This window comes from Colobus angolensis, unplaced genomic scaffold, assembly GCF_000951035.1.
Source record: "Colobus angolensis palliatus isolate OR3802 unplaced genomic scaffold, Cang.pa_1.0 Scaffold280, whole genome shotgun sequence".
Taxonomy (NCBI): domain Eukaryota; kingdom Metazoa; phylum Chordata; class Mammalia; order Primates; family Cercopithecidae; genus Colobus; species Colobus angolensis.
Genome location: NW_012116044.1, coordinates 1430414 through 1448346, shown reverse-complemented (window position 1 = coordinate 1448346; position 17933 = coordinate 1430414). Strand labels below are relative to the sequence as shown.

General features: G+C 38.6%; 1 protein-coding gene across 2 annotated transcripts in view; it reads right to left on the bottom strand.

The window, feature by feature from the left end:
- Positions 1 to 4946: 4946 nt before the first annotated feature.
- The window catches only part of BBS12 (Bardet-Biedl syndrome 12), a 15796-nt gene continuing 2809 nt past the window's right edge, over positions 4947 to 17933 (bottom strand). For both annotated transcript variants that reach the window (XM_011948620.1, XM_011948622.1), the window contains one exon: positions 4947 to 8018. In XM_011948620.1, the coding sequence (XP_011804010.1) occupies positions 5876 to 8008 (2133 nt within the window). In that variant the 5' untranslated portion in view covers positions 8009 to 8018 and the 3' untranslated portion in view covers positions 4947 to 5875. The remainder of the gene's footprint in view (positions 8019 to 17933) is intronic.

Below are 17933 nucleotides of genomic sequence, written 5' to 3'. Positions count from 1 at the left end.
TTTGAGAAGACAGGCTTCTCTTGGGTGAAAAAATTTAGATGTAGAATATCAGCAAGCGTTTTTGTAGTCATATTAAAAAGGCAGTTCAGTCTCACAAAGAGGTCAACACTGCTCTGGTCTTGTGCGAAATGTGTAACTGTTTATAGATAAGGTTTCCTCGAAAACCCACTTACATGAACCAAATTTATTCCAGGGACTGCCCTCAGTTTGCAAGGAAAGAATAGTTCCTGGAATAATTAAAACTTGAAGGTATTTCTTGTTATTATAAGAATTTTTAAAATGGCAGATAAACTCCATGATAGTATAAAGTTTTTTAGGATGCAGAAACAAAACAAATTAATAAAATCGCTATTAGGGTAAGACTTCTAATTTCAAAGGAAAATATTAATGCATGAATTTAATAAATATTTAGCACTACTAATATATGCAAGTACCAACTTCATAAAAATTCCATTATATAAACTGAATTGAACATCTATGTCAATTAATATTAGTAACACTCATAATATGTATACTATTTTAACAAAAATAAGTTTTAATGTTATACAGAGGGAAAATAAAAGTACCAGTATCTACCTAGGTAAAATCATACATTTTATTTTTAAAAACAGTTTAACATTCAATTGCTATTATTCCAGTGTAGAACAAAGGCTATATATATAACTGAGATGATTGCCTGTGCAAGGTTTTCATGTGGTCACATTTAAGACAACCACTAAAGCAAAAAAATTCATTATTTAGCACAATACAAAATGATATTATTTTACCATTCCCAAGCATGAAGATAATCAAGGTACATTTCTAACACATTTAAATTGGCCCTATAAATAAACCAGGCATTCTCTTTTCTTCTTGTTTTGTTGTTACCTTACAGAAAAAAATGTTTCATATCATAATTAATGCTTAGGGACACAGACTTCAGAGCCAATAAAATTTTGGTTCAAATCCCAGTGCTACATCCTACTAGCTGTGAGATATTGGGCCAGTTTCTTAACCATACTAAGGCTATTTCCTCATCTATAAAACGGAGAAAATGGATGTTGCAAAGATTGAGAGAATATATGTATTATGGGTTTGTGTCCCCCTAAATTAATATATTAAAGCCCTAACTCCCAGTATCTCAGAATGTGACTGTATTTGGAGATAGGGCCCTTAAAGAGGTAATTAAAATGAGGCCACTGGGGTGGACCCTAATCCAGTCTGACTGGGGTCCTTATAAGAGGAAATTTGGACACAAAAATAGACACTAGGGATGTGCACACACAGAGGGAAGACTGAAGACACAAGAAAGTGGCCATCTACAAGGCAAGAAGTGAGGCCTCAGAAGAAATAAATCCTGTCCACACCGTAATCCCAGTCTTCTATTCATCATAACTTTGAAAAAATAAATTTCTGTACCCAGTCTGTGGTACTTCAGTAAAGCAGTCCTAGCTAATTAATACAGCATGTAAAGGATTTAAAACAGTTTCTGGAAAATGGCAGGTAATCAGTAACTCTTACTACTATTTTAACTATTTTCCCAGGGCTCCTCTAATATTCAATTCCAAAAATTACACATGTAATTTAATCTTTAAATATTCAATTTATGGCTAAGTAGCAAAAGACAAAGAATTTGTTGGGAGAGGCAGTCCACTATGGGCTCTGAGCATCCCTGCACAGTCTTGCCAGATATTGCCCTTTCTTTTTCTAGGCTATTTCTAAGGGTTGTGTTTGCAGGGAGAAATCTTACGGAATGATGTAATATCTTCCTCCTGACAAAAAACAGGCTTGCTTGTGCTTACTATAACAGTGGTGACTCATCCAAGCTTGGTGGTCCTCTCCTGTATCACAACCCACTATGTGTGTAGACATTCATTATGGGCTCTTTGTGTCATACAGTGAGATTTGGGAAGCACATGGGACCGACACAAATCAACATGAAGCTCTGGATACTATAAAGTCCTTTGTCTCTGACCCATGAGTCTCGTGTCTTCTGCCAGCATTCCATGAAATTTTAACAGGCTAATTTGTTAGCATGTGTCTTAGTTCATTTTGCGCTGCTATAATAGAATACTACAGACTGGGTATTTTATAGAAAACAGAAATTTATCTCCCACTGTTCTGGAGCCTGGGAAGTCCAAGATCAAGGGTTTTGATGAGGGTCCAGTCTTTGCTTCCAAGATGGTGCCTTGGATGCTTCATTCTCTGGAGAGGGAGAACACTGTGTCTTCACATGGCAGAAGTCAGAAAGACAAAAACGGACAAACACTGAATCCCCCTATGGCAGAAGAGGGTGAACCCACTTCTGGAAGCTCTTTTTATAGCAGCATTAATCTATTCATAAGGGTGGAGCCTTCATGACCTAAACACCTCCCATTAAGCCCCACCTCTCAATCCTGTTGCATTGGGAATTAAAAAATTCCCCACACACAAATTTTGGGGGAACACATTCAGATCAAAACATCTTGTAAGTAGGGTAAAATCTCAGACATTGCACAATTCTTGACAATTTTGGCTAACAGAGCCATGGCTTTCTGATGTTAAAATAACTCTAATATCCTGAGTTCTTACATAAACAAACTGAACCCCAAATCAGGGTGAAAGGCCCTAGCCTAGGAAAATGAAACTTCAGCATAATCTATCAGAAACTGACAACTAAGCTCTAACTAGGGACTTTAGAAATTGCCAGTAAACCTCTAACTAGGGAATTTAAAGCTACTGCTCCACCTTAACCTGTCAAATATTTTCTTTGTCTTGCTTCCATGAACACATTATAAAAGTTTTCCCCTTGCATCCCTTCATTGGAGCCCAAACCACCTGCAGTCTGGAGTTGTTCCATTCACAAATCACTACCTGCTCAAATAAACTCTAAAAGTTAGTGTACCTAAGTTTTAACACTGGAAAACAGGAAGGCCTCAATGGCTAGATTAGGAGATATGAGAAGACTCTCTGGGATTCAGTAGTGAATGCTTTCATCCAAGAGTGGGAAAAGAAGAGGTGAGTAGACTTCCCTCTTACCTGTTAATGAATGTTTAGAGGCTAAACAGTGAGAGGTAGGATTAAAACAAGCCACCCAAATGGTGTCTTGGTTGTTGCTCACACACTTCAGGGTGGGAGGCAGAAGACATTGACCTGACAATGAAGCAGCATTCTCCAGGGCCCTAGAAAACAGGAAATTTGGCTGTGGCTGACAAGGAGTCCACAAAGCTGAAACAAATGGTATCAGCAATAAGAAAATAAAACTTTGACTAGATTAAAAATACAAGTTTGTTGAGGCTGAGTTGGGCAATCAATCAAAACTGAAAGTACAGGCCTGTGTTGCTTAACCAAGGAGATACATTCTGAGAAATGCATCATGAGGTGATTTCACTGTTGTGTAAACATCAGAGAGTGTACTTACACAAACCAAGATGGTACAGCCTACTACATACCTAGGCTATATGGCATAGCCTATTGATCCTAGGATACAAACCTGCACAGCATGTTACTGTACAGAATAACAGAGGCAACTGTAACACAATGGTAAGTATTTGTGTGTCTAAACATATCTAAACACAGAAAAGGTACAGTAAAAATATGGTATTACAATCTCATGGGACCACCATATATATGTGGTCCACAGTCGACCAAAATGTCATTATACAACATAGGTTTCAGCTGCATGGGTTCACTTACACATTAATTTTTTTCTGCTTCTGCCACCCAAGACAGCAAGAACAGCCCCTCTTCCTTCTCCTCTTCAGCCTACTCAACATGAAGATGATGATGAGGATGACATTTATGATGATCCACTTCCATTTAATGAATAGTGTTATTTTCTCTTTCTTGTGATTTTGATAACATTTTCTTTTTTTCTAACTTACTTTATTGTAAGAATACAGTATGTAATACATACACAAAATATGTGTTATTGGTAAGGCTTATGGTCAACAGTTAAGCTATTGGTAAAGTTTTAGGGGAGTCAAAAGTTATATGCAGGCTGGGCGTGGTGGCACACACCTGTAATCCCAGCACTTTGGGAAGCCAAGGCAGGCGGATTGCCTGAGCTCAGTTTGAGACTACCCTGGGCAACATGGTGAAACCCCGTCTCTACTAAAATACAAAAAATTAGCCGGGTGTGGTGGCAGGTGCCCGTAGTCCCAGCTACTTGGGAGGCTGAGGCAGGAAAACTGCTTGAACCCAGAAGGCAAGGTTACAGTGAGCCAAGATCACGCCACTGCATTCCAGCCTGGGTGACAGAGGGAGGCTCTGTCTCCAAAAAAGCCAAAAATGTTATATGCAGATTTTTGATTGTGCAGGGGATTGTCATCCCTGTCCCCTGCATTGTTCAAAGGTCAACTGCAGATGATGTTCTAGTGGTTGAAATCAGAAGCCACTTCCAACAGCTTTGACTGTGGTGTTTTCATACCTTTACCAGTAGGAATGGCTGGTAAACCCAGACAAAATTTAGGGCCCTGTTTGACCAGTCATTTTTGAGACTGGAGAGATTTATAGCATTCAATCCCTTTGGCAATAAAACAAATAAATGCTGTCTCTTTGGCCTTACCAGCAAAACGGAGGCTCAACACCTTACTAAGACTCTATCAGTATAGGAGACAGTATATGATGCCATCAATGGCAGCTCCCAGATGTGAACATGTAGAAACACAGGGACCAGCACAATCTTGTTTCATTCTGACTGATCTTACACTTCTCTAAATTTGTCTGAGTGGCCTTGGATTATATCATGTATAGCAACTGAGGCTGCAACTACTCGGTAGCACTACTTATGTGACTGAAATCCATATATGATGACTTAAATCAGGTTTGACAATAATTCTGAACTACAGTAACCTAGACCCTTTGGGGTTATGTACTTGTATGTGGGGAAAATAAGCCATAGAAGGGCTCTCTATAGGGAACAGGGTCTGATTTTTGACCCAGCTATTGCACCCATAATTATTGGCAATAACACCACATATCAGCAGGTCAGTCAAAGCTCCCTTTATTGGGTCATAATGTATAATAAATTGGTCCTTCACTACCTTCAGGCTGCCTAATAAAAAGATCTATTGATCCTCCCTTGGAACTTGCAGTTGACTGAGTCAAGACCTTGGGGGACAGGACTGAGGTTAATACTGCAGGTTGGCTTCATCCTGCTGTTGTATCTGATAACAGCCTTCATTAATTGCCATATGAGACCAAATGAACAAATTTGGTAATGAATAAACAACCTGTCAGGTTAATCAGAGTAGCTGATGGAGTGGCATACTCATGTGAAAATTCAAGTTTGGCCGAGAACACGTCAGGCTGAGGAGCAGATTGTTGGAAGAGACTATCCACTATGGGCTCTGAGTGACCCTCCATATTTACTGGGTATGCCAAGAATGCAAGGACTTTATCTTTACCTAGTCCATGTCCCAGGCTTGTGTTTACACTAAGCAATCTCGAAGTATAGGGTAATAACTCCCTTTGGACAAAGACCAGGATGTTTTTTGCTTGCTATAAAAGCAGTTAATATCCCAAGCTCAGTCTTTATATCTTACAATATAACCCACTGTGTGCAGGCTTTCATCATGGACCCTTTATGTTCCTCCTGTGGGAACTAGAAAAATAAGGAATTGAATAAAACCAACATGAAGCTCTGGCTACAGCTTTTGCTGTGAATAATAAAAGTCCTTTGTTTCTGACCCAGGTGTCTTGTGCTTTCTGTAGTATCCTATGAAACAATAACAAAATAACTTGTTAGCTTATAAATAGGGTAAAATCTCAGACCATGCACAATTATTGACAGACATCAACTATTTTCTTCTTGGCAATAGCTGGCATTTTAGGCACCGTGACTTGGCTAGCAATACATTTATTATTAGCATGACATATTATGAAAAATTATTTTCCAAAGACTTAGCCGATAACACTACAAAAACAAAAAGCCCGTTAATTCCTGTGAATTTATCTGTGTGTGTCCATGTCCAGTAATTATTTCACTGTCTGTCTGAAGTACTAACAATACTAAATCCAGTGCTCGGCGCCACGCCTCAATCTTTGGTGTAACAACGTCATAAACTCTTGGAATCTGCTCCAATTTATTTGAAATGTCTGAATTAAAAATTCTACTATTTAGTTTACTATATTCATTCAAGATGTAAGATGAAGGAGAGCCAGAGTCTGTGGCATTTTGCAGATGATGCTGAATGTATGTGCTGGCTTCAAATTCTGATGAGTAGTGGGCAGTATTATACAGGAGAGTTGAAAGGTATTTCTGCCATCCATTTGCCAGGAATTTAAGCACAGTTGGTCTGTATATTGCCAGAGATGAAGCTAGCCAAGAGGAAGTATTATGGAGCCACCCTGAGCAGGCATGGTTTTCTTTTTTCAGAGATTGCTCCGCAAGAATTTGAAGACAGCTAAGACACAAAAATTCAACTGCACCACCTCCAAGGAAGACCTTTTCCTCTTTTAGAGCATAATACAAACGATAGGCACATGTCCAGAACCTATCTTCTTTGGTTTGCATCTGTGCAGTAACTGGGTTAGTGAGCACGGCTGTAACCAAATTAATTCCTTCTGTTTTTAATAAGATTGCGATTCTGTTGTTCCCATCTACAACATCCAAGGGACTGCTTCTCCAGAAGGTCACACAGACCCCATTGCCCACACAATCTTCATTCACTTGTGTAATGTAGGCCACCTGTATTGCTCCTGCAGCTTCTGCAAAAGCCTGCATCACACTGCCATTCACTGAGCCAATTACCAACTGCTTACTGTTTATAAATTTTTCAGTTAAGCATTCGGACACATTTCCTTGTACCAGGACAAGGTTCACATTGAACTGGATTAATACCTGTAATACGTGATTTGCCCACAATTCTTCTGAGCTGTCTTCTTGAAGCTCCATGCTAGTTAATGCTGTTTTAATATTTACAGACTTATTAAATCCCAGGTGGCGATAATTCTCTGTGAGGTCACCCTCAATGAGAACTATTCGGAGAGGCTGACTCTGCAATTCCTTGATCACAGGAGTATTAGATACTGACACAACAGTGATATATCCTGGACAAACACAAGAAGAAGTTTCAGGTAAGCCTGGTAGACAGCAAGTACAAACTCTCGAAATGTCAAACATAAATGGTTTTATACAGTTGCCTTGTTGCACACATGCATTCTGATATTGCAACCGTACTGCTTCTTCTACTAACTTCATGCTGCTGTGATCTCCGTGACTCAAGCCTACTGCCAACTCTACCAAATCGTTACATCTGTAAGTTTTGAGAGTAGCTGTAACATGTTCTTGAAATCCATCTGGTTTGCTTACCCGTTCAGTATTCTCTGTCCTATTAAAATGCCTACTGTGGATCAGTATTGACTTTCTGCAGCAGGTATCGGCAAGCAGGCTGTTTTTCAGAGTTCGTGATGTGTTCTTATCTGCTTCAACCTTAGCCTGAGGTTTAAAGAATTCAGATGATTTAAGAGGTCTCCCAGAAAGACTGGAAATGGTCAATGTTTGAGAGGCAACATCTTTGAGACCATGCTCTTCCTCTATCAAATCAGTATCTGAAGGGACCTGTAGAAAAGGACACAAACTTACACTAAATGTTTCAAGTTGAGGAAATGTTTTTGTGCTGTCCATACAGTCAAATATATTGTGAACAGGTACTTGAAGAGAAACTACTTCTTCACTACAAAAGTTTAAGCCTTCTGACATTACTGACACTATTACAGAAATGGGGACACCAAGATGAAGACATTCTTCAACTGCACTGCTCCAAGCACCAACAAGAAACAAAAGAGTACTAGTTCCAGTTCTATATGTGTTATTTTGTGCTTGAACTGCTTCATTGAGAAGCTGTCCCACTGCACTGCTTAAATCCAAACTTTCAAGAAGCCTTACTGTTGAACTGATTAATACACTTTCATGACATTCTTCATCTATAATAAATTTGGATGATTTTAGTGGGCCTAGGAAAGTTCTTCCTGTTTCCGCGAATGATGAAAGTTGCTGAAGTCCCACGTGTCTTCTTTTGTTTATGACTCTGCAAGCCATCACCATGTATCATGATCTGCAAAGAAAATAAAAACTTGGAACTTCATTCAGTATAATTCATAGTTATAAATGCTATATAGAAATAAAAATAAGATATGCTTCCTGCTTTTGAGGTACATATAATTTCCACTAAAAAAGGTTTAGTGCAATGATAGAGTATTATTATTCTATTAATGATAAAGGTATGGGAGAATGGAAGAGAAGCATTCCATCCAACAGAGGAAATGAAGCATGAGGGCCATAGGCAATGTTTCCAGAAGAAAGCCATTCTTGGAATGAGTCTTGAAAAATAACTGGAAAGAGTTACAGTTGAAGGAGGCAGTAGTAAATGCACATATATGTGAAAAAACATAGTGTATTAGGGGAAATAGAAGTAGCCTGGTTTTATGAGAATATAAAAAATGTAGTGGAGCGGCTGGGCGCGCTGGCTCATGCCTGTAATCCCAGCACTTTGGGAGGCCGGACGGGTGGATCACGAGGTCAGAGGTTCCAGACTAGCCTGGCCAATATGGTGAAACCTTGTCTCTACTAAAAATACAAAAATTAGCCGGGTGTGGTGGCACGGGCCTGTTGTCTCAGCTACTTGCGGGGCTGAGGCAGAAGAATCATTTGAACCCAGGAGGTGGAGGTTGCAGTGAGCTGAGATGGTGCCATTGCACTCCAGCCTGGGCAGCAGAGTGAGACTCAGTCTCAGAAAAGAAACAAAACAAAACAAAACAAAACAAAACAAACATGTAGTGGAGAACAGTAGGAGATGAAGCTCTAGAAGAGGAAAGGAGTTGGTTTATGAAGGGCATTATGTGCCAGAGCAAGGAGCTTAAACTTGATCCTGTAATGGGAACCATTAAAATGTTTTTAATAAAAAAGATCATGAAATAACTTGATGTAGTGTTTGAAAACATGTACTCTAAACCTAGAAGTCTGGGTGTAAACTTAATCTTACTGCTTACTAGCTATATAGCCTTCAGCAAGTTATGTACTTTATCCCTTAGTTTCCGTATCTAAAAAATAGGGATAATAATAATATAAGCTATTTCATAGAGTCATAAGGAGTGAATATAGTACTTAGAACAATATCTGGCACCATGTTTTATGAGTTCATTTTAATAACAATAATAATTGTAATGTTTTGGATATATTACCACTGATAACACTGTAGAGGACTGACTAGACAAGTACCAGACTGGAGGTAAAGAGGCCAATTAAGAATCTTCCATAGTTATGCATCTAGGTGAGAAATACGGAAGAGGGATGGAGGGAAGGGGATGGATTTGGTTACTGAATAGATTATAAAGAAAAAAAAATACTACTTAAAGGGAGGTTCAAGAGCAATTGTACTTCGTCTGCATATTTCAGAATTCACATACAAAGTGAACAGAAAGTTACAAGAAAGACTTTAGCCCAATAAAAAGAATTCTTAACAAGGTACTCCTTAATTGAAAAGCTGTCTATTAATAAAATAACTTGCCTTGTGAGGTGTGAGCTCCCTGTTACTTAAAAGTGCCAGAGCTAAGGAGCTAAGATTATAGATGATAGTCTATAGTAAAGTTTTCTTTTCTAACTCTAAAACTTGATGATTCTTGGGGTAATATGTATCTTTTAAATGTCAAATATTAAAGAGCAAACAACTCTTAGATTTTTGCTTTTCCTCTAGTACTGGCCACATCACTGGTAATTTGTTTCTATAATACTTAAATTAATCCTTGAAGCTGAAGAGTAGCATAGTTCAAGATCTATCTTAAGGTCAACAGCAGGCCATAATACGATACAGGTTGAGCATCACAAATCTGAAAATCCCAAATCCAAAATGCTCCAAAATCTGAAACCTTTTGAGCTCTGACATGACACTCAAAGGAAATGTTCATCAGGGCATTTCAGATTTCAGATTTTTGAATTTGGAATATTCAACTGGTGTGATGGTTAACATTAAGTATCAACTGCAGACTGAAGGATGCAAAGTATTGTTTCTGGCTGTGTCTGTGAGGGTCTTGCCAGAGGAGATTAACATTGAGTCAGTGGACTGGGAGAGGAAGACCCACACTCAGTATGGGTGGGCACCATCCAATCTGCTACCAGCAAGGCTAGAAAATGCAGGTGGAAGAAGGTGGAATACGCTGGCTTACTAAGTCTTCCAGTCTTCATCTTTCTCCCATGCTGGATGCTTCCTGCCCTTGAACATCAGACTCCAGGTTACACCAGGTTACTCCTGGACTTAGACCAGTGGTTTGCCAGAAGGCCTTCAGCCACACATTGAAGGCTGCACTGTCAGCTGCCCTACTTTTCAGGCTTTGGGACTCAGATTGAGCCACTACTGGCTTTCTTGCTCCTCAGGTTACAGACGGCCTGTCACAGGACTTCACCTTGTGATTATGTGAGTTAATTCTCCTTAATAAACTCCCTTTCATATACACATATATCCTATTAGTTCTATCCCTCTAGAGAACCCTAATACAACTGGTAAATAATGCAAATATTCCAAAATCTGAAAAAATAAAAAATCTGAAACACTTCTGGTCCCACACATTTCAGATAAGGGATATGCAACCTGTATTCCTCACGAGTAGCTTCCAATAGGCTTTTAAGGACTAAGGAAGATAACTAGTACTGCCTAGGACAATGAATAATGAATTGTCTGAACTAAGTTTCAAATCCTCTTTTGTGAAATTTTCAATTCTGTAGAATAAAAATTCATAATATACTCAGGCATATCTCTACACAGCATCAAAATGGAGCATCAGGCCAGGCACAGTGGCTCACACCTGCAATCCTAGCACTTTGGGAGGCCAAGGCGGGCAGATCACTTGAGGTCAGGAGTTCAAGACCAGCCTTGCCAACATGGCGAAACCCCATCTCAACTAAAAATACAAAAATTAGCTGGGTGTGGTGGGGCATGCCTGTAATCCCAGCTACTCAGGAGGCTGAGACATGAGAATCACTTGAACCTGGGAGGCGGAGGTTGCAGTGAGCTGAGTGAGGTTGCCCACTACACTCCAGTCTGGATGACAGAGCAAGACTCCATCTCCAAAACAAAACAAAACAAAAAACAAAATGCAGCATCAAAATATACTTTAGGACTCTAACTTCAACAATCCTGAGACCCATTATGTCTTCCAGCTAACTGATCTTATCATGTTTGGTTGCCCTTCCTTCACCTCCAACGCCCATATTATAAATTCCCTATTTACCTGGTTTAAATTCCATTTGTTAATTATTACAATCACTCCATTGCACATATAACATGCCCTCAAATTCCTTGCTTCTCTTTCTTTTCATCTAACTCACCTTGCAAAGCTACTAATCTTGATGAAATTCAACCTTGTCTACTCCATGCTTGCCCTGGTGCAGCTGAAAATAAACAGAAAAACACAACCATGCTCATTAGTGGCATTTTAAATTCATCGACCTCAAACCTCAAGTGCCCCTTAATACTGCCTAGCAACCTATTTCCCTAGTCCATGTATCTTTAAATTTTTTTTTATAAGATTGCTTTCTGTGTTCTATTTAAAAAAGATTTACCTACTCCTAAGCAGAATATTTATTCTTCTATATTTCTTCTAAAAGCTTTATGGTTGTAGTCTTTAACTGAAGTGAAACTCATTTAACGTAAAGGTAACCATTTTAAACTGTACAATTCAGTGGCATCTAGTACACTCACAATGTTATACAACTACTACCTCTATTTACCTCCAAAACATTTTGATCTCCCAAAAAGAAAACTCTATTAGCCATTAAGCAGTCACTCCCTGTTTCCTTCTCCCCCAGATACTGACAACCACCAATCTTCTGTCTCTATGGATTTACCTGTTCTGGATATTTATAGAAATGGAACCATATAATATGTGACCTTTGTGTCTTTCATTCAGCATGTTTTTGAGGTTCATCCACGTTGTAGTATTAGTACTTCATTCATTTTTATGGCTGTAGTTATGTATCACATTTTGCTTATCTGTTCACCCACTGATGGACATTTGAATTGTTTCCACTTTTCAGCTATTGTGAAGAGTGCTTCTATGAACATGTGTATATAAGTATGTGCTTGAGTGCTCATTTCCAATTCTTTTGGTTATATACCTAGGAGTGGAATTGCTGGGTCATGTGGTAATTCTTTAACTTTTTTTTTTTAAGAAATATTTCATTTTATTTTACTCTTTCAGCCATGAGTATTCCAAGGAAATGCAAGCTCATGAAATTTAGAAATAATACCAAATGTGAATAAGAAAGACCAGCTTTAGAGGTTGCACGGCATCAGCTGAGTATGATTGTCTGGAATCATTTTTGGCCTTCTCAGTTTGCCAAGACAGGTGTACCACTTGGTCATGTAACAATTTCTGTGGTAACTTTCCAGGTTGAAGACAGTTGTCATAGAATGGTGATGCCCAAACAACTGAAATGTTTATAGTACACAAAACAAAACATTACCAGGTGATAAAGACTATTTGTTTATTATGAGACTAAATGGTAAACCAGAGTATATCCCATTATATATTATAGCACTACAAACATTCCTAGTCATTCCTTCATTTCATTCATTCATTCATGTATTCAGTGAGTACTTCTTAAGCACCTACAGCATAAAGGCCCTGTGTTAATTGCCGGGATTACAAAGACAAAGATTATACACACTCTGCCCTCAAGGAGTTCCCAATCTAATTGTGCAGAGAGATATGGAAATGAAGCATAAAAATTCATCGTAAGGAGTGCTGAGAACAAAAGTCTGTTCAAAGCAAGACACAACCATGAATTGATTCCACCACAGGTTCAATGGGAAAAGCATGTGGCATTTCTCCTCCTCTTCAGAATAATGAATGCTTGACATAGCTTTTGTCACTGTCTTTTAGTTCCAGTGTTACAAGGGAGATCCCCAGTATTACAATGAGTCACAGCGAACCTAGAAATGATTAGCATTCTTTTTATTTTTATTTTTTAGACAGGGTCTTGCTCTGTCACCTAGACTGGAGTGCAGTGGCATGGCTCACTGCAGCCTCGACCTCCTGGGCTTGGGTGATTCCCCCACCTCAGCCTCCCAAGTAACTGGGACTACAAGCGCATGCCACCGCACCAAGCTAATTTTTGTATTTTTTTTTGTAGAGATGGGATTTTGCCATGCTGCCCAGTCTGGTCTCAAAGTCCCAGGCTCAAGTGATCCTCCTGCCTAGGCCTCCCAAAGTGCCGGGATTACAAGTGTGAGCCACCACACCCAGCCAGCATTCTTAATGTTTACTTACAAAGGTATTTCTCTGTCAAAGTCTTCATTCACTTAAAGAAAACCATTTATGATGCATCTTAAAGAAAGCATGCTCACATTTGCCTTTTATTGCCAGATTTCTCTACTTGGCCTTATAAGGCCCAAATGGTAGGGGCAGGTCAGGAGTGGGGACATGGGCCGGGTTCTAATAATATATGCTAAACACGTAGGGGAGACAGCTTGTCATTGAAGATGTGCCTGACTGCCACTGAGCTTTGCCCCTATACTCACCCAACAAATAATGAGGAGCTACCCCTAACTCCCCACATCCCCATGCCCTCTGAAGCTGTCTACATGGGCTGCTCTGTCCTTGGCATGTGCCCTTGAGGGCTAATCCCACTTGGCCACACAAAGGTTTACGCTCTAGGGTCTTTGAAAGAGAGATTCCTGCTCTTCAACTTTCAAGCCTAAGCCTTAACGTTTCAAGGGCTGCTTCTTCCTCTGAAATAACTTGCTTTCACTGGTCATTCATGATTTGGGTGAAAAGGCGGAGTCTCTCATTCTTGGTTGCTTAATGCAAAAGGCCTGACTCACATTTCCTATAGTGTTGTGGGACATCCAGCCACAGGCATGAAAAGGAGGAGCAAATATCTTTAACTTTTGAATGAACTGTCGGTTTTCCATAATAGCTGAACATTCCCACCGGCAATGTATGAGGGTTTTGATTTCTCCACATCCTCACTGCATCAGCTTCCTTAGGGCTGCCATACCAAATTACCACAAACAACTGGGTAGCTTAAAACAATACATATTTATTCTTTCACAGTTCTGGAGTCTACAAGCCCAAAATCAAAATGTTGGCAGGGCCATACTCCTGAAGGATCAAGGGAAGAATCCTTCCTTGCTTCCTCCAGGTTCTAGTTGCTCCTGGTGGTCCTTGGCTTCTGACTGCATAACTCTAACCTCTGCCTCTGTTTCATACAGACTTCTTATAACCCAGTGATACCAGTCATTGGATTTAGGGCCCACCTTAATCTAGTATGACCTCACTTTACCTAATTACATCTAAAAAGAACCTATTTCCAAATAAGATCACATTCTGAGATGCTAGAAGGACATGAATTAGGGGTAGCATGGGGGGAAATAATCAGTCCAGTATACTCAACAACACTTGTCATTTTTGCTTTTGTAATATTTTGTAATATTATAGATATCCTAGTGAATGTTAAGTGGTATCTCATTGTGTTTTTGACTTGCATTTCCCTCACATTGAGCATCTTTTCATGTGAATCGGTCATTTGTGCATCTTTTTTGGAGAAATGTCTATTCAAGTCTTTTGATCATTTAAAAATAGAGCAGTTAGTCTTTTGTTGGTAAGCTGTAAGAGTTACTTATACATTCTGGACACTAGATCCTTATCAAACTATGATTTGCAAATATTTTCTCTCATTCTGTAAGTTAGTTTCCACTTTTTGGATTATGTATTTTGACGACCAAAAGTTTTTAGTTAGAAATTAGTAATCTAGGCCGGGCGCGGTGGCTCACACCTGTAATCCCAGCACTTTGGGAGGCCGAGGCGGTAGATCACAAGATCAGGAAATTGAGACCATCCTGGCTAACACGGTGAAACCCTGTCTCTACTAAAAACACAAAAAAATTAGCCGGGTGTGGTGGCAGGCACCTGTAGTCCCAGCTACTCAGGAGGCTGAGGCAGGAGAATGGCATGAACCCGGGAGGCGGAGCTTGCAGTGAGCTGAGATCGCACACTCCAGCCTGGGTGACAGAGGGAGACTCTGTCTCAAAAAAAAAAAGAAAAAAAAAAAGAAATTAGAAATCTAATTTACCTATTTTTGTTGTTGTTTGATGAAATCTAATTTACCTATTTTTTGTTTGCTCATATTCTTTGTGCCATATCTAAAAATCCATTGCCAAATCCAAGGTTATGAAGATTTATCCCAATGTTTTCTCCAATGAATTTTATAGTTTCATCTCTTATATTTAGTTTTTTGACCCATTTTGAGTTAATTTACATATAAAGTATAAGGTAGGAGTCCAACTTTATTCTTTTGCATGTGGATATCCAATTGTCCCAGTACCATTTGCTGAAGAGACAATTCTTTTCCCCATGGAGTGGTCTTAGCATCTTTGTCAAAAATCAATTGGCCGTAGATGTCTACAGATTTCTGAACTCTCATTTCAATTCCACTGTTCAATACATTCATCCTTATGCCAGTACCACACGTTTTAATTACTACAGCTTTGCAGTAAGTTTTAAAATCAGGAAGCATGAGATGCCAAATTTGTTATTTCCTTTGTTTCAGCTTTTATATTTATGTTAATAAGTCATCTTAAACTAACTTTTGTAAATGGTGTGAGGTAGGGGTTCTTCTTTCCTCATGGATATCCAGTTGTTCCAAAATAATTTGCTGAAAGGACGAGCTTGAAAAGTTTGACTTTTGGGTTTTGTTTTTCATTTTGAACATGTTATGAAAGCTTACTAAGCTTACTTACTTGTAAAATAAGGCATTTTACAAGTATTATGTAATGTAGTACTCACAACATGAAGGAGGTACTATAATCTATTTTAGTGATGTGGAAAATGAAGCAGAATAGTTATATAACATATACAAAATTTCACAGCTAATTTGTAAAAGGCTATGGACTAAAACCCAGGTTTGTCTAATGTCAAAGCCTATGCTATTAACTACTATATAATTCTGCCTTTTAGCTGCCCCTCACCCAGCATGATAGTAATTCACCCTCTCTTCTTTAGAATCTTTTACTGAGTTTCCCTCTTCCAAACCTTTCTGCCTTCTTGCAAGCCTTATTCATACTCTTAACTTGTACATGTATCAGAGTCTCTGCTTATGATTTCCTTTCTATACTATGCTTAAATCACAAGGTATTACTATGAGTAGAAAAGTCAGAGAGAACTTAGAGCAAATGGAAAAAGTCATGGGCTATTTCAAATTTAACCTGTATTAATTTATGTGAAAAAGTTTCCTAGATACAAAAGGTATGAAATTATTTAAACAAAACTAATGTATAAGCAAAAAGTCACATAAACCTGATATCAAAATCAATATTCAAGATAAATCTGTCTTGGGATTTGAAAAAGCTATTTCAAGTTTTAGTAATTTTTTAAAAAAGTCTTAGTATTCCCAACTTTAGAAGAGCTCCTAAATTATTATTTTGAATAGGTTACAGTTGGCTATAATTACAAAATAAAAACTCAAAACAAAAATGCCCCATCCTCTAACAGATTGGGTAAAGGCAAAAACAGCAAAGGGGATAACAAAGTGGATAATTTCAAAGATGATAAGTACTACTGGCAACTCTTTTTGGCATTGCACAGACACAATCTGATTCTTGTCCTGCTATGCATGTCCTGTTACGCACCAATGTTTTCCACAAACAGTTCTCTGTTTTCACTACTTGCCAGCTTAATGTTTCTTTGACTTTCTAAGTGTGTAATGGAAGAGCAGAGTCGTGTAATGGAAGAGCAGAGTCAGACAACTTAACTGGAATTTTGACATCAGAAGAAGTTTTCTTTTCCAAAGATTATGTCCAGTTTGTCTAAGGTACTCCGTTTAGAGTAACAAGACATGCAATGCTTTCAGGAGCTGCATTTTGAAAAATAACAATATTTTCTTGATGGGCATGACTAGCCTTTTCTCCATCTAAATCAACTGTTTGCTCATCTCTAGCCTATTCCCAATACAGAAGTCTAACCATGTCACTCTACTGTTTAAAAACCTCTAACTCAGAAAATAAAGCTTTATGCCTTTGACACAGGAGTTCCTTTTAGAAATGAACTCGTATCCTTTCACTCCTAGGCTCAAAATCTTGCAAGGGCTACCCGTTTCACTTGGAGTCAAAGTCAAAGTCCTTACAATGCCCTAATTTTCTGCAGTCCTTTCTTTACCCTTCTGACTTTATCACTTACTATTTTATCCCTTGGCCACTTTGTTCTGGCCTCCTTTTTGTAACGCTTTGCATGTTCCCTATCTCAATGTTTCTGTTTTAGTTGTTCCCTCTTTCTGGAATGCTCTTCCCTAAGAAATCTATTGTCACATCACCTTCAAATATCTTCTCAAATTTTCTGCTTTTCAATGAGGCCTACCCTGAGCACCCTACAGAATACCACAAATCCTCTTTTCCCTCTGTACTCTGGATTTCTTCCATCTGTTCTACTTTCTTTTTTCCATAACACTTATTCCCTTATAAAATAGGGTATCATTTACTTATTTTTTTTTACAGACTATATCTCTCTCTTGGAATGTAATTTCCAGGAAGGCAATTTTAGTCAATGATATATATCCCGAGTACCTACAATATTGCCTGACACACAGCAAGTACTCTATAAATATTTGGTAAGTGAATGAATTTTTTTCACCATATTTGTTCCCCCAAATTTAAGAACAACACTGAAGCAAGAGAAAACAGATGGCACTTTTAGTATTTCTCCAACATGAATATAAGTTTTAACCATCCTTGGAGTTGACCTGATTCCTATTTGGCACCTCATATGGTAGTCAGAATTAGCACTGAAAAAGCACAAACCTAAACAGATTACTCCACTGCCAAAAAACATCTATTTATCTTAAAAAAGAAGGTCTTTACTCCTTGGCTTGATACATGTGCCTTATAATCTAACCTCAACCTAATTTATGACTCCTCTCCCACCTTTCCTTATAAACCTCATGATCTTGTCACACTAGAACATATCATTTATTTTCACTAAGC